This window comes from Alexandromys fortis, unplaced genomic scaffold (assembly GCF_014885135.2).
Source record: "Alexandromys fortis isolate MF-2015 unplaced genomic scaffold, M_Fortis_MF-2015_v1.1 scaffold_94, whole genome shotgun sequence".
NCBI lineage: Eukaryota > Metazoa > Chordata > Mammalia > Rodentia > Cricetidae > Alexandromys > Alexandromys fortis.
In genome coordinates this window covers 4,595,168-4,613,173 of record NW_026067979.1, presented here as the reverse complement: position 1 = coordinate 4,613,173, position 18,006 = coordinate 4,595,168, and the positions used below count along the sequence as shown (strand labels likewise).

At 43.4% G+C, this 18,006-nt stretch overlaps 1 protein-coding gene across 5 annotated transcripts in view; it reads right to left on the bottom strand.

The window, feature by feature from the left end:
• Window positions 1-18,006, bottom strand: part of Piezo2 (piezo type mechanosensitive ion channel component 2) — a 340,070-nt gene that overhangs the window by 158,283 nt on the left and 163,781 nt on the right. For all 5 annotated transcript variants that reach the window (XR_007594600.1, XM_050157961.1, XM_050157964.1 and 2 more), the window contains exon 4: window positions 1,777-1,819. Coding sequence is in view for 4 of the 5 variants with exons in the window: in XM_050157961.1 (XP_050013918.1) it covers window positions 1,777-1,819 (43 nt within the window). In the remaining variant the exon portion in view is untranslated. The remainder of the gene's footprint in view (window positions 1-1,776; window positions 1,820-18,006) is intronic.

Genomic DNA, 18,006 nt, shown 5'->3' with positions numbered 1-18,006 from the left:
TTGGGAACCAAGAACCCCAGTGATTAACACAGGTTAACATGAGGTCTGTGCCTGGATGGAGAAACATGCGGAGTTTATTTGAATCTTTGTTACCTGTGAGGTCACAGTCCATAGAGGGAGTCCATAAGTGATGGTTATCATCCAAACCTGCCAGCTTCTTATTTCTGCAAATAAAATTTTCTTGGGCTATAGCCAAACCCACTATCTCTAGCTGCAATCTGGTCCAACAGCAACAATAAGAAACTGGAACAGAAATTTTAATCTTGGGTCACAAGACCCTAAGAGGTGTGCTATCTGTCCCATTACAGTATAACTTTGCCAGATCCTCTTTTATGAACTAGAAATGATTTGGCAAATGTTTGGTGCACTGTACCTGTTGTTATGGAACCATCCATTACTTGAATAAGAGTTGGGGTCCTGTAGTCCAGGGATCAAGCTTTTTCTTTACTTGTGAGGTCATGTGAAAGCATCTTAGGGGGAAGCTCTCCCACAAAATATTTTGCTCAGGAGACAATGAAGACTCTCAACTTGTTCTTTATGGAAAACTTGTCCAAGGTCAGTGCTATTGAAAGGACACTGAGATACCATTTCTTACACGATGGTATAAACCTCAGGATGATAACTTACTTTGATGTAAGGAAACCTATGTATTTGGCTGATGGGGTAACACCACTGGCTTACAGGTGAGAATCTGGTATATTTACTAGCATTCCATGTGGATTCACTCCCTCATTGCACTTATGAGTCTATCTTCAAGATATCTGGCAAAAAGTAAATGTATGTAAGGCTACTCATGGGTCAGATTTTGTTTTTTAATGTGTGTGTGTGTGTGTGTGTGTGTGTGTGTGTGTGTGTGTGTGTGTGATAGTATTACTTGTCAATCTGATGGAGCCCATGCTCGTCTGGAAGAATCATCTCTGACCAAGCCCATGAGTAATTATCTTAACTGGCTTAACTAAGGTGGGAAAACCCAGGCAACACCCTCATCTGCTGGGCCTCCAGTTGTAGTCGGATTGAAGGTTCTACGCAGGATGCCACATGCCTCTGGGAGAAAGTCATTTGCTATATCTGCCCCCTTCAGTCCAAGGACAGATAGCTCGGAGGAGCAGCACTAACCAGACACAGCTATCGTCGCCTTCCCGATGCTACTGGGAGTCATCTCTTGCTTGTGGGGAGATACCAGTGTGGAAACGATTAGGAATAAGTGACACAATCCTAGCATTATCTTAGAGCTGGTAAGATGTAGCTGTTTAAAAAATCGGGGGTAATCAATATAAATATATATTTATTTGTATTAAAACAAGATGATGAAAACAAGACAAGGTCAACTCTACTTGCTACAGTTCTTTAATTACAGAGCTCATCTTTCAGACTGTTTTGTGGTCCAAGCATTCTCACATCAAAGCTCATTTTCTTCTTTACTTCTCCTCTGTGTAGAGGTGGGAAACTTATTATCTTATTTGTATTTTACATTTTGATTTTTTTTTTTGAGACAAGTTCTCAAAAGCCTCCGACTGCCCATACAGCTGAGGCAGGCCTTGAGCTACTGATCTTTGTGCCTCCATTCTCAGGCGTGACGATTACCAAGCAAAGATTCTATGAACCAAAGCTCTAACTTTACAAAGACAGTGAGGCTCTGAGACGTAAAGTGACATCATGTCCAAGGTCACAAAGTCAAAGAAGTGATGGCAAGGCTATTGATTCACAATGGAGAAACCACTTAGAATAAAATGGGACAGTGGTGGCTACACGTGGGCTGTGCTAATCCCGGCTTACCTTTCAAAGCCAATCTGCCGGAAGGTCTTTTCCCACGTTGAGCCTGAAAGGTAAAGAGACCACGGTCAGCACACTCATGGACTCAGCTTCCCTCTGCTACCTCACATGTCTGTGAAATGGCATCTTCCCTCAAAGCCATCACTCCCACATCCGGTCTGCAGATGGCCTTTGCACATTCTTGGTATTTTTTTTTTCATTTCATGCTTAATTAATAATACAGCGATAAAAAGATAATTAGATTCATTGCATCAAATATTCATCATCCCTTTGCAAATGCAAACATTCAAAATCCTCACTCATGGATTTTTTGAAAAATACAGTAATTTCTTGTTCGGTTGAGTTAAATACTGTGCAATACAACATCAGAGTTTTTCTCTTCCATCAAACTGTAATTTTGTACTTGACCACTCCCCGCCACACACACCTTTTCTAGCTTCTAGTAACACCATTTTACTCTTCTTCCAGGAGGTAAGTTTTCCAGATGCCACAAATGTTACAAAAGCAAAATCAGACAAATGGAATCACATCAAATGGAAGTTGGCAAGCAACCACACTCCAGACATCGCAGTATGTCTAGCTGAGAAAAAAATGTGAGTCCTATTCTCATTAAAAATAGTGTAATGAGGGCTGGGAAGATGGATAAATCATTAAAATATTTGCTGTGCAAACATGAGGACCAGAGATGGGATCCACACGCCCCACAGAAGTGCTGGCTCTTGTTAAACACTATCCCGGCAGATACTGTGCATGTGCTGAAGTTAAGGGTTGGTGGTAACTCATGGCATTTTTATATTTATATTTTAGTCACTATGGCAAATTGTCCCCCATCTGACATTTGGTGTGTAAGCTGTGTTTGCAGCAGCTGATAGCCACGACAGATCTGTCCCGCTATGTACTAGTGCCTTTGTTCCCCATCTGACATTTGGTGTGTAAACTGTGTTTGCAGCAGCTGATAGCCACGACAGATCACATCCCACTATGTTCTGGTGCCTTATTCTGCAAGCAGGAGTGGCGAGTTCAACCTGTAGTCTCCAGAGGCTGCTAAGAAGATGCTCGCAAAAGTCTGAGGAAACTGGGCTGGTACAGAAATCTTGAGAATTCTGCCCCAAATGCTTTATCTTCAAGCTGCCACAGAGATATCCAGGGGCAGATTGGCTTCCTGGAGGACAGGGGCTCACATGGGACCAAGAAACCCCAGGGTTGTCTGGACTAATCTCAAGAGAGGCTGAATTAGCCTTGAGGGACCATAAGCTGTACTACACCAGGAGGCTGGGCCTGTGTTAACTGATCATGGTGGAGTGTTTTAGATAATTTGAAAGACTGGATTTCAGAGATGAGCGGCATGCTGATTTAAACCAAATTCAGAGGTACTTTCCGGAATGACGTCACTGGGATGCAGCAGAATTCCAATCGGCTTTGTGAGTGTAACTGAGATCTAACCAGGCCAGGAATGTCCCTTGGCCCCAAGCCCAGAGAAACGGCCTGCATATAAAGATCTTCCTTTCTGTGAATGCTATGCAAGATGATGGAGAATCCTTATCTCAAGATTCTTTGAGGCAAATGATCTACTCTAGAAGTCCTACCAGATCAGACAGCAGTGAATAAACACCCGTGGGTAGAAGCCAGGTGCTTGTGCTGGCCACTACCTGGACCACATTACGAGGTGGGAATGATGCCTCCTGTCAGAGGGTGAAGCTGACAGTCAGGAGCAGAGCAAGTGTGGGGAGCAGCGAGGTGATGCTGAGAGGGACTTGATGCTATTCTTCCTGACTTCTGCTTCCACTGGGAACCAACATACCTCAATTCTCATCCATTTCTATCATTTTTCCCGATCTTCCCAATGTATTCGCAGATTTTTTTTCCTTCTTTTAGTTCTAAGAAAACCTTTTCTCTAACTGATTTCACTTATTGTCAAGGCAAAATTAAAATGTAAATGAAATGATTGACTTTCACTTATAGGGCCTACGTGATTTCTGAAAAAATATAAATTTAATCAAACAAGCAAGACAAAAATCCTAGTTTTTGGCTCAAGCTGTCAGTACTCTTTGAAATAAATGTGGCCAAGTCACTGGTCCATGAGGAGACAGAGAATGCCTTCCACCTGGTCTGCAGGATCTTGCTGTTTTCACATCACAGGCTCATCTGCTTTTGCTGTTTGCACTTGCTCACCAGCCACGTGTGCGAGAAACGGGTCTGGATACATTCAAATTTGGTTTCTGCCCTTAGGCCCCCAATACATTAGAGGTTTGGGTTTTTATGTCCTTGGTGAGCATTTAGTCGGGATAAAACAAGAAATTCTCAATAAATGGAGCAGACAGACCCAGATCCTCTGGCACAGAGGATATTTTCGGCAGCTCATTATGCAGCTTCTGAGGGATTCTTTTAAAGCCATCAGCCGTGGTCCACGGCAGTAAGCTGATAGCATTTGCCTTTGCCAGGGCAGCCCCGCATGTCAAAAACAGCAGAGAAAACAAAAGCGCATGGCCAACTTCTTCAATTGAACCCTTTCCAAATGAGATTTACAGGGGTCCCTCACCTGTGGTTTTCCACGCTGTAGTACCAGTAACCCACAGTCATCTGTGGTCTGAAATATTAAATGGAAAATTCCAGAAGTAAACGGCTCACAAGTTTTAAATGACTTTCATTATAGTAGATTGCCATAATTATTCTATTTTATGAGCTGCTATTGTCATTAACCTTCCCGAGTCTCGGGCAGAGGTAACACTTTATCATAAATGTGTATATAAGAGAAAGCACACAGTCTGTGAGGCTTTGTGCTATTCTCATGTTAGCATCCACTGGGCATCTCGGAACATGTCCCCAGCGGCAAGAGGGACCACTGTAACCCACAGAGGAGTCTAAAATGGGATGTATTTTCCAGCAGAAGGCAGGCAACACAAAGAAACTCCTAGCATACAGAAAGGGCTGAAATTTTTAAGTTTTTTTTCCTTCTCAATCCGGATGGTGTAATTACAAGCCATGATGTATAATTCTTCACTTTTAAAAGCTGCCCACTAGTTAGTGCGCCAACATCCTGCTCACCAGAACTGTAATCTAGAGAAGAAGACTGTAGAACGTGATGGAGTTTAGCTGGGGTCTAATGACATTCACTTGAGGAGCAAGGCCCAGTATCTGAGCTGGGTATTCCTGGGTGACAATACTCCATAGTGCCTCTCCTCTGACTCTCAGGAGGGGAGTCCTAGAGAAGACAGCCATGCTGTCTCCCAGAAGGTACGTCAGCAATCGTTGCTTACATATGAAAAATGCCTCTTGAGTCTCACCCTACAGCTCTGTCTGCTTATTAGTTTTTTAAAACTTAGATTGATTTATTTGTGTGTGTCTGTGTGTGTCTGTGTCTATGTGTGCCATGTCACAGTGCATATGTAGAGGTCAGCAGGCAACTTGTGGAGTTGGTTTTCTCCTCCCAATAACAGATGTTAGGGATCAAACTATGGTTATCAGGCCTTGTGGTAGTTATTTTTCCTGCAGAGCCAGCCATTTTACTGGTGAGATTTTATTTTTTAATAGATTTTTTCATACATTATATTTTTATTATGGTTTCTCCTCATTCAACTTCTCCCAAATCCTCCCTATTTCCCCACCCATCCAAACCCACACCCTTTCTTTCCTTCCTTCTCTCTTTCTTTCTATCTCTCTCTTCCTTCCTTCCTCTCTCCCTCTCCCTTCCTTCCTCCTTTCCTTCCTTTCTCTCTTTTTCCATTAGAATACAAACAGGCACCTAAAACAACAACAACAACAACAACAATAATAATAATGATAAAAACAATAAACCAGAATTGGACAAAATTGACTAGAAACAAGGAAAAAAAGAGCCAAAGAAAAATGGCAAGAAACACATACACACTCTGAGACACACACATATGCATACACAGAAAACCCACAAGAACAAAAGAGACCTGTAAGGTTAAAAAGAAAAGAAAAGACTTCCAATACTACTACAACAAAATGAGTTCATTTTGTGTTGGCCACCTACTGCTAGGCATGGGACTTCCCCTTAAATGTGTTTGTATACCGGGCGAGACTCCGCTGAAAAAATTAAGTTTTCCTTTTGTGAGTGGTTGTCAATTGAAGATAACTTTTGGGCTAGGGATGGGGGCTGGTGTCTGCTTCCTCTCTCGGCACTGGAACCCCATCTGGCTTAGACCCCTGCAGGCCCTGTGCATGCTGTCACAATCTCTGTGTGTTCATATGCTCATCGGTCCTGCTGTCTTTAGAAGACTTTGCTTCCTTAGCATTCTCCATCCCCTCTGGTCCTTATGCCTCCTCTTCCACTGGGTTCCCTGAGCCCTGAGTGGAGGGATTTGATGGAGACAAACCCACTTAGGTTGAGTGTTCTAAGGTCTCTCACTCTCCGCATCTTGCCTGGCTGTGTGTCTCTCTATTTGTTCCCATCTGCTGAAGGAGGAAGCTTCTCTGATGATGGCTGAGCAAGTCACTAATCTTTGAGTATAGACGAATGTGGTTAGCGAGTCATTTTTATTAGGTTTTTAATTGTTATGTTTTCCAATGTGAAATATTCTTTAAAATGGGTAAAAATTCTTAAAAGTGCCTGCATCCTCCTCCCCAGTATTTGCCTGTATGTTAACAATGAAACAGTTCACATCATTAGACCCTTACAAGGTGCTAGACTTACATGCATTAGCTAAGCAAATCCCCTTGAACATTCAGTGAAGATATTACTATTATTCTATCCTACCTCAGGTGAGAAAACCGAGGTTCAGATTAATGCTAACTTCACTCTGCTTTGCCAAACTTTAGGCACTGTATTCAGGTCTTGCCTTCTTTGACAGCATGGGTACTTATCTTCGAATACTCGTGTTTCTAGTTAACCCCAGTATTTGTGTCTTGAGGTTATACTAAGTGTGTCTCAGACACGGAAACAATTTGAACGTAGGCCTGTTTCTGCTCTTTTTGAAATAACTAGCAGAAAAGGAGCAATCATCCACAAGTGATGGGTTTTGCCAGCTTATTCCTATAAAACAGGAATATTTTCATATACCACCTGAGCTCTCAAACAGGCAGACATGCCACCTGGAGCAGAACTGGGTGAGAAAGAGCTCAGGTATCGGGAAATTATACACACAGTCTCAGCCAGGGGCTTCATTCACATCATGTTTCTAACTCTTAAAAGGAGAATAATTTTAAACTTAGTTTTTTTTTTTAAAAAAAAGGCCAAGATTTAACGATGAATAGAATATGGAATTCTAATAGAAAAGTAGATTTTTCTTCCATTTGACCAACAGCAACATTCAAAGTGTTCTACAATGAGATACAAATCCCCTCCTTAAATAATGGATTAAAAACAATTTTTTGACTTCTGGTTTAAAATAGAATTCAACTGGCAATTTGAAAGGTTTCCCACTAAAGTAGTTATAGACGTATGGAAAAGACACAGAGAGAGGGGAGGAGAGGGAGGGAGAGGGGGAGGGAGAGGGAGAGAAAGAGGATGGGGGAGTATGTATCTATCTTCAAGAATCACAAAATAACTGCCAGCACATCGATTTTTCTGAACTACGTAGCTCAAATTCTAGCATTCTTTATATGTCTACTACAGAAACCAAGCAAATCCCCAGCCCCTAAAGAATGGACAAACATATATTTTCCCCTTTCCCTGCTGTCTTCCTCTCATTTAGAAACAGTTACTTTTCTGTAAGGAGCTGACTAATGACCTTCCGACATAGATGGTTTATTCCGAGGTGGGCACATGTGTTTCCCATCAATATCAGCATCATCACCCTTTCTTCCTTGACCTCCTCTCTTCACCGCCTTTTCACACCCAGTCACACACCCAGAGAGAATTAGGCAGTAGGAGGGGAGTCTGAGCGGGGGTTGATTGGGCATGGGGACGCCCATGGGATTGCATCTTTTGAGAACTAGTGGGCTGGCCAGTAAAAGAATTTATAGGCATGGCTACGGACTGACAATTCCTGGCAGATCCCCAACATGAACGATGGAAACAGCCTACATGAGCATCAAGAACAAGAGTCTAAACACACAGTTTCTGTGCAGGGGCCAGTATGTAATTTACGTTTGTATGCTGACACAGAGCAGTGGGAAAACTGAGACTTACGATCTTTAGTGATTAGTAAAATTATAGTTGACGGGTTGTCACAACCCATTCAACCCATGACGTTCCCATGACTTGGGGCTTTCTACTCTTTATGCATCTGCTTCAGCGAGAATGTTTACATTTCTTTTATCACAAGATGGCCAAAAATAGAATCTGGAGAAAACCCACAACATTTAGAAAGCAAGCACAGAGAGGAAAGTCAGTCTTTAAAAGGGAGGCGCAAGAATGGGAAGGGAAGAGGTTTTTAGGAATGAGAGACCAAGTTTAGGGAGAGTTGTTCATGTCTTTGGGGCACCTCTGGGGGAGACAAGTAACTCAAAGAAGTTTAGGGGGAGAACTGGAAGTGACTCCCTGGCAAAGCATCCGCTGGGGGAGCCCCCGACTCTCCGGGTTCCATCCTAAGGAGATGAAGTAAGTTTCAGAGGAACGATGGAGAGAGCATTGTGTGAAGGGATAGTTTTCAGAGCAGAGCAAAGTTGGGGGAGGAAACAAGGACAGATTTCTACTTTTAAAGTTAGGTTCCATGGAGGTGTAGAGAGGTGACAGAAGAAGCAAGGAGTTGGTGGAAGCGCTGAAATATGAGCGGGGATAACGGCCAATATAGGCCTTCAGATGTGCCGTATGTGTACCTTCGCTGATGAAAGGGGATGGAGAAGAAGGCTGAGCAGAGGTTGAAGAGCCAGAGAGGAAGGGAAGTCCTATTTTCTCATCAGCAGAGAGTGGTCAGACTTGACATGGACAAGTAAGGACTCTCAGAAGGGACAGAGGGAAGAGGATCATGGTAACGTGTACTCCATTACAATACCATAAATGTAGCAAACGATAGGCAGGGAGTTGAGACCGAGCATACAGAACAATGAGCCACGTAAAGAACATGAAAACGCCTTTGGTGGATCGCACATTTGAATAAATATAGTTATACACAATCTACACGCTGATGCCTCTTCACAGAGAATCATGATACACAGAGAACCAAAATGAAGCAAAGAAAACCATACTTTAGATGCCATAGAAAAGCTCTAAGCATATTTTTATTGTTCCAACTTAGCATGCTGGGATACCCTGCACTGGCTCCACAGAACACTCTAAAAGTTACCCTAAAAAACAAAACACCCAGCAGCTGCTGCTACCCAACTGTAGCTTTGCCTTCTGCCCGTCTCGGAGGCCGACTTCAGAAGACATTTCCAGGAACTGTTGTTCCACTCATTTCAAAGCCAGGTGCATGGAGTTTGATAAGTCTCCCAAGTATTACACACGCTCAGAAAACTAACTCCGGGCTTTTACCGCACTGACCATATGGTGTATGAGTTCTCAAGCAAGCCTGGAATTCTGAGGTGCCTGCAGGAGACTCCCACATGCTTGCTCTTATGTGAACTCCATGAGGCGACTCGCGGTAAAAATTTAATGAAATAAAACCAGATGGGCAAAGAACTTAATGGGTGAGAACACTAGAAAGTGTGAGCTATCACGTTCCCCTGACTATTCTTCTTGTAGATGTTCTTTCTTTCAGAAATGTAGGCATGTCAAAACACCCCCAAAACTCAAGAGCAACCCTGAGCTAGTCCAAAGGGAAGGTTGGACTCGGGAAGGGTCGCTGTGGAGAAGTCTTTATGGCGGACATCAGGAGCCTTTCTGTTTTGATCTTGTATGACTCGACACGTTTAGGAGCTCATATTCATATGTGCTTATTATTTTTAGGCCTCAATCTAAAACTTTTCGGAGGGCATTAGTGACACAGCTTTTACTACTCCCTTCACAAGTTTGTAGCTACATAGGTCTTCAGGCAATTACAAGATGGAGTTGATATCTTCTGTTTCAGTACCAATATTCTCTTGAAGTCGTGGCTGAAGTAAGGTCCTGGAATTCTGGCAGTGCAGATGACAATGACTCCACTCTTTGCATCAGCATACCACACTTTCTAGGAGTGAGCTATCATACGGGGACACACACTACAGGTCCACAAGTTTGGCCAAGGCATTCCTAAAAAGAGGATCAGCATCTTCCTGGAATCACTACAATCAAAATGTCTGTGCAGTCTCTTACACAAAATAGGTTATAGAGAAAAAGCCACTAATACAAGGTTCTTGGATAATGTTTTTTAAATGTTTGTTTTTATTTACGTGTATGTGTGTGCCCTGTGTGAGTGTGTTCCATGTGTGTCTTTGAACCCGTGAAAGCCAGGAAGGAATATCAAATCCCCTGGAGCTGAAGTTATATGTGGTTGTGAGCTGCCCAACATGAGCCCTGGAACTAGACTAAAGTCCTGTGAAATAACAGCAGGCTTTTTTTTTAACAGCTGAGCAATCTCTCCAGTACCCTCAGCTAGTAATTTTTAAAGACCTGCTAATTTTTATTCATATATAAATGTTTTGTCTGCTGCATGTAGTGTACTGCATATGTACCTGGTGCCTGTACAGGCTGGAAGAAGGAGCCAGATCCCTTGCAAATGGGGTTACAGATAGTTGTAAGATGTTGTATGGGTGATGGGAACCAAACCCTGGATTTCTATAAGAGCATCAAGAGCTCTTAATTGTTGAGCCATCTTTTTAACCCCCAGCTAGTATTTTAAATGAATAAAACTGCAATATGATTAGTGATTCATAACCTGAGGACACTAATTTTTCAAGATAACTATAGTCCAACTTCCTCTCTCAATCCCACATTGTAACACACAACACACATGCGCATTCACACACACACACATGCCTACAAACACTAAGTAAAGTCATTTATTAAGGCCTGTATTTAAGTAAGTTCTGTCATAATTTATTTTTATTTTAGCATATTACTCTGCTTGGTAGCTTCACCTAATCCCCATTGTGTCATGAACTTTTTCTTATAGCGTGTGTTTGCCAAAACTCTCCAAAGATGTCTTACAGAAAATGCATATAAAGTCTCAGAAGGTCAAATCAATGAACATATCATTCATTTAAAAGCAATTTCTTCATAAAGAGCTCACCAAGCTTATAAAGGAGCTCAGGCTGATGTTCATGAGGTTGTCATTCGCATAAGAATATAAACCAAATCTTGGCCATCTTATCATTTCTGCAGAAACTGGAAGAAACTGTGTTCGGTTGGTTTTCTGTGTAAGCCAACAGAGGGGACACTGAGGAAGCGAACACAGATAAGGTTGGCTGATGCACCCGAGAGAACAAGTGTATCTGCTCAATCCACGCACACTTACATCCATTTGTGAGGAACAGAAAGTGGGACAAAAGTATCTTTGGTTTTCTTATTTGTCCACTCTTGTGGAGCTGAGTTTCAGGGGAGACAGGCTTAGTTTTTGATCAGGTAAGGGTGTCGTCTTTAACATCCCTTCAGACATCTTTCACAGTATGACATTTATCTCGTATGGCTGTGACTTTCTTTACATGAAGCACAAATTCCATATTGCATGTGTCACATAGTGTTCACTTATAAAAAACAGACGTATTTGGAAAAATCTCATATTATTGTCCATCAAACATCTAAACAATGTGATTCCAAGGTTGTTTTAGTCCTGAGAAAATTGACCATTTCTCAATGCTTAATTCTATAATTATCTTTACTGTTAGGAGTTGGGCATTACCACTGAGTGAAAAGTTAAGGACAATCATGGACAGTGATACTTTGCTGAATCAACAGAGGTGTCCAATGATGGACAAGGTGTTGGGAGCAGTGAGACCCCACATCCTAAATTTCTTGTAATCCCCTAATCTGAGTGCCGACAGCTGCTCTGAGCACGAGACCTTCAGGAGTTCCTGATGGCAGGAGAGTGGTTTCTGGTGGGTTTGCCTGGGGCGTGGCTATCTCTATATAATCTGCCCCTGAACACAATAAAGGGGGCATTCTTGGGGAATTCAAGGATGACCCATGTCGCTGTCTCTCTGTCTGTGTGTGTGTCTATGTATTTTAATCTCCAGTCCCCTTGCCCGAAGCTCACGAACTGGGTGCCAGCGCACAGAGCGCAGACACGGGGGCGTGGTGCGTGGCACAAGGGACATCTGCTGTGTTTGCACAACAGAATGCTAAGCAGCCACACAAAGAAGAAAACATCATTTTCCATGAATAAATATGGAGATTATTGCTAAGTGAAATAAATTAAGGCACAGGAAAGCAAATTCCTAATGATCTCATTCATATGTGGAATCTAAACAAGCTGAGGTCATAGGAATAGAGGGCAGGGGTGTGGTACTAAGACAAGGGGGAAAGAAGAGAGAGACGTAGGGATGGGAGGGATTGGTAAGAGGATAGCCACAACAATATTGTATCATATAATTCATGGGAACACAGAAATTTTCCTAGGGAAGATTTCATCACAATAATTAGGCTACATACATACGCACATGCATACATAGGTATATACAATAATCAGGCTACATGCACACATAGGTTTATATAATAATCAGGCTATATACATACTCAAATGCATATATAGCTATACACATACAAGAGATGAACAATGGGGGAGTAAAGATAAAAGTCAAAATGCTACAGTTTGTACAATAAGGGGAGCTCCTATTGTTGGTAAATAGAACCCCTTCCCTTTCTTTCTCTTTTCAGACTCAATGAGGAATGGACTATAACCTTCATTGACTTTCCTGACGTCCTTCATTCATTCTCAGCCCATACCCACTCCCCAAGTTGACGGGTTGGCCTTTTTGAGGTATGGGTTTCTGACTTTCAGTCATCAGGACTTCTTTCCTAGCCAGCTTCCCACTTGAGTTCAGTTTCTCATCCGAGGCAGGGAATGGGACCATCTGCCTTTCAGGGCTGGGGGCACTGCTGCCTGGCTGGCCGCTCTGTAGCTGGATATCCCAGACGCTGGCAGCTGCTTGAGGTCCTTACACTTTGGTTCTGGGGATCCACATTTGTAGCCTGACCTCACAGATAAACCCTAAATCCTAAACCCCAGGCCCTTCCAACTGCATCTCTGGTTGTTACCCACTTATGATGCACCCCGAAGTGGGTTTGATGGTTACTTTAAACTGTCAACTTAACAAGAGAATCTTTGTGAGGGATGGTTGAGATCAGGCTGGTCTTTGGACATCTCCGTCTTGTCAAGGGATTTGTCTTGATTATACTAATTGACGCGAGAAAACCCACCCACTGTGGGTGACATCATTTCTGAGCTTCTGGGTCTGGTGTATGTAAGAGGAAAAAGGCAAGCTGAGCCGTAGTAAGCATGTGTGTACTTGCCCCCTCTCTCCCCACGGTGAATGTGGCTTAGCTGTTTTAAGCTCTGTCGCCTTGACTTTGCTGCTACAGAGAACCTCGAACTGTGAACTAAAATCCACCTTCTCTCCCTTAAGCTGCTCTTTGTCAGAGTGTGCTGTCGTGGCTTATTTTTGATGACTGTAACTGCAGGAGATCTGCTCAGTCAGTCGGTAAAAATGGCATCAAGTAGGAGGTTGGAAATCTCGTCCCAACCCATGAAGTCTAAAGGAAATCTGGGCAAAGCATGCAGCCACCTTGGTGAAAGCCTCAGAAATCAGACTCCACTGTTGGCTAACTTGTGCCTTCTGCCCTTCTGGTCCTCCACTGGGGGGAGAAGGACAACTGAGGTAGGAACAAACTGAAAGCAGGCATTGATGAAGGAGGACTCCTGGGTCATTTCCTCCATGTTTTGCAACCCACCCACCCCTACCCCCTCTCTCCAGCAGTTCCTGCAGACCTTCACAGCCAGCAGGAAGACCAGGGAAGCAGACAACAGTTTTCCACCCCAGGGATCTGAAAAGCTGGCTCGCAAATGACTGGGAACATGGTAAAAAGGGACACTGTTGACTGGGGTCCTCCCCTTAGAGGACTTCCCCTTACTGCACACATCTAGGAAGGTACTCAGAGTGATGGGGAAGACACCTAGTCCAGCAGGCTGTGCTGGTGCCCTTGGGCCACTGGAGAGGCCGAGGCAGGAGGGAGAGTTGAGTGGAGGAATTCAAAGACAATATACTGACCTCCTGTATTGATTAAAATGGAAAAAGGAGAAGGGGAAGGGAAATAGAGTCGGGAGAAAAGACAAAAATCCACTTCTTGCCATACAACCCTCTTCCAACCCATTTGTGTGAAGGAATGCCAGCATTTATCTGTTGCTATTTTTTACTTAAGATGACTCTTAAGGAAGGAGAAGCCTTGCACTGGTCACAGGGTCACACACACAGGCACAAGAGGCAGACTGCAGACTTCCAGGATGCTTTTCCTTTGGTTCTATTGCTCTTGAGACACAGCAGCTGCATTCTCCAGATCCTCATCACATCTCCTTCCAACCTTCTCAGAGGCCACCGGTTTTCCTAATATCTATTTTTAAACTCAGACCACGTATATTGTGGGCCCCCAAAAACATCCATGGGGGATGCTGACTTAGGCACAGAAACTTGAAGTGGGCTATGAGAGCAATAACCGAAGAGTGGCTTCCAGAGAACTAGCTACCTGAGGAATAGCAGGGGATGGGGAGGGTGGTCCCAGGTCACGTGGAATAGCCAGGGATGGGGAGGGTGCTTCCGGGTCACTGGAGCACGCAGAATAGCCAGAATTGAGGACAATTTGCCTAGGTCAGCAGAGCAGTGCTGAGGCAACATAACACAGCTCACAACAAAGGAACCTTTTCTCCAGAACCACGCTTTCTACTGATAAATATTGGGAATATTACATCTGCACACAAGAATGTCTGAGTCATCTGTTGGCACACAGCAGGATCCCTGAGATTTAAATCAGAAGCAGCCGAGAAGCAATCAATACACACTTCAGGACCGAAGCGTGCTTCCAAAAAAACATTTAAAAAGCCTGCACATACAGAGTGAACATTTTCAAACATGGGGTATTAAGTAGAAGCAAGACGGGAGGTAAGCGTCTCTGTCTCTCTGGCTGTGCGGCAGACGCCAATCATCTAAGCCCACATCCAATGCCCTAAGGCATTTGGACAGCCATCAACTACAAGGGCCTCTTTTCATTGCCTTTTACCCTCAGGATGTTTCAAGTCCTATCAAAGACACAAAACTACACTTTTAGGGGCATAAAATGTTTAGAAGGGAGCACTTGCCCAAGCCCCAAAAGCTTAAATGGGGATTAATGGATTTAGTTGATGGAAGAGTAACACCTTTCAGGGCCTTGTACTTTCTTAATGAGAATTCCACACAATGGCGCGCTCCCTCTGACTTTCCAATCTGATGTTCCATGGAAGCAACTGTGGTCATTAAGAGACTGTGGACCAATTCTTTGATAAAACCAGTAACTGTGTTTTCCAGCTGGAAAAAACCCGGAGCCCTCAACCTGAAGATTGCCAGAGAATTCCAACTCAGGAGTCTAGTGTGGTACAAAACAAAAGAAACCCTTCCCTCTTGCCTACCAAACAGGCAGCGATTTTATTTATTTATTTTTTAAATATTTATTTATTTATTACGTATACAATGTTCTGTCTGTGTGTATGCCTGCAGGCCAGAAGAGGGCACCAGACCTCATAACAGATGGTTGTGAGCCACCATGTGGTTGCTGGGAATTGAACTCAGGACCTTTGGAAGAGCAGGCAATGCTCTTAACCGCTGAGCCATCTTTCCAGCCCCAGGCAGCGATTTTAAAAGAGAAACTGAGGCATCACCCTGTGTTCTGAGCAGTCTTTGGGAAGGAACTCTGAATACATACACTTGATCCAGAACATGGATTCCCAGTCCCGCTCATTGTTGCTCACTTCCACTCTGAAAGGAGGGGGGAGGCCGAGTTTTACTTCGTGTGTTTAATCCCAGATCCTCACAGGCCATAAATAAAGCAAATGCAAAGGTTTGCTGTTCATGAATAAAGGTCCTAAGAATGGAACACAAGATTTAGCCAAGTACGTCTCAGGCCTTCAAGCCATCACCACGTATTCCACAAATCCATTTTAAGTCCAGCGGATTTTTCTGGATCCAGCCCTGTATTAGCCAAAAGTCCCCCTTATTTATTGGTGATGTAAGGAGATTTGTGACTACTTTCTTTTAAGCAGTTATTTCTCCCCATCTTCCTGGCCAGCATGTGTCTTCCTGGGCTATAACTCAGAGCAGAGGAACACGTGGGGCTGGCCTGGGAAGGTGGAATAAGCAGCCGAGGGGAATACAAAGCCAGGCATGGTATCTCAGAGCCAAACATTCCTCTGGCCCATTCATGCAAAAACATTAACAGGACTTCACCTTCCTCCTTGCCTGATGGTTTAATTCAGATGCATTAGCAGGAAGATGCCGAAAAGGTGGTGTTTGTCTCTGGGCTCACTCAAAGAGATGGATAGCCTCACACTAAGCTTTTAGCTCACTGTAGTCTTCCCGTCGCAGTGGAAAGGTATCTGCCTGCATATTGGTCTTTAGGCAAACGGTGCTTGCTGAAGCTACTGTATAGATTACAGTGCAGAGAATATCTGTGTGCAAGGGACGAGCCCAAACACTTGAACCCACGACCATTAATATCTTTGGCTTCAATGCTATTAAACCAAACTTTTTAATTTGTCCATATTTTTAATTTGATTCATATACTGCATAATATTTATATGTACAAATATTATGCTATATCCTACTAAGTTGTACAACTTCTATGTTTTTATGTATCTACTGAACTTTTAAATTAAATGAAAATTTGGAAAAATGTTATGAAAACTTCCTGCGGTTGCCTGTTTTTAAACTTTCTTCATGCCTCTATCAGAGCTTCCTTCATGACTTCCTATGAACGTATGTTCTAGATCATTAATAATTTTTTATTTATTTTGCAATGTGTTTATCAGTCTACTACATGTTAATGTGTGTGTGTGTTCATGTGCATTTGTGTGTGTGTGTGTATTTAACAGACAGGTAAACACACACACACACATTGTGCTGCATACTATAGGGTCTCACTATCACAGGAACAAGCTGTTTTCCGTGTCTTTGCATTGCACTTTTGCTACTTATGCAGAGCCACTGCCACGGAGGTATGTTATATAAAGACTTATTTCATGTGTTGTAATGAAGGGTCAGTAATTAAAGTGGACAGACAGTGTCATGTAACTCTTCAAAATCTCAAACAAGTCCTGCCTATTAAAATCACCCACGTTATTCAGGTTCCACCAAAGTGGGCTTTTGTGGGAGAAACTGGGTGCTCATTTCAAACTCATGTTCTACTGTTGTGACATGGTGTGAGCAGCTGCTGAGATTGTTCTAGTCCGCGGGAGAGGAAGAGTGGACATTGTCACCCCTTGCATCAGAGTCCTGGAACAGAGCAGACCCAGGGCAAAGGCCAGGCTCCAGACCTGTGCCTGGGCCCCAGGGGAGCACTCAGAGTCCACTGGCTCTCATGGCTCAAGGCCTGCATACCACAGCAGGTCTGGGCCCCTGGTGAGTGCTCAGACTCCAGTGGCTCTGGGCCCCAGGTGAGTGCTCAGAGTCCAGTGGCTCTCGTGGCAGGCATACCACAGCAAGAGGCACAAGAAAGGGGCTTTGTGAGCCGAGTCCCACCCTAAGTCAGGCAGGAAATCCGTTTCAAATTCCATCTGTAAAAGGCTGAGAACACTTGTTAACAGGCTAAGGATTTCTGTATGATTTTTTTTGACAACATAAGTCTTGTACAAAGAGTCAGAAATGAGTGCTAGAGATTACCTATAGTGTGTGTGTGTGTGTGTGTGTGTGTGAGAGAGAGAGAGAGAGAGAGAGAGAGAGAGAGAGAGAGAGAGAGAGAGAGAGAGACATCCCCACTGGAGATAGCAAAGAGCGCCAGCAAATAATTAGCCAGAGCCAGTGGCTGTGCAGATCTCTCAGACGGTGCTGCTATGACAAGGACCCCGCTCTTCAACTGCTCCAAGGAACCTTCTAAAGAAGTAGGGAAACTTTTTATCTTGAATAACTTTCTTTTTTTTTCCTTTATTTACATCTTATTTAGTAAGTCACTACACAGCTGGAGCTAGATCTTACTGAAAGTACTTGCTGAGTATATGCGAGGGCTTTGGGTTCAATCCTCAGAACCACAAACTAAATAAACAGCCATAAATAAGAGGAGTCACATGACACTATGTGCCAGGCACCAATCAAAGCTTTATTTTAATATCCAAAACCTGCCTACAAGATAAGGAGGAGTGTTACTCTATCCACTTTACAGATGTGGGAGCTGAGGTCAAGGATCCACTGATTGACTTGGCCAGTTTCCCACGGTATTAAGCGAGAAAGCCAGGATTC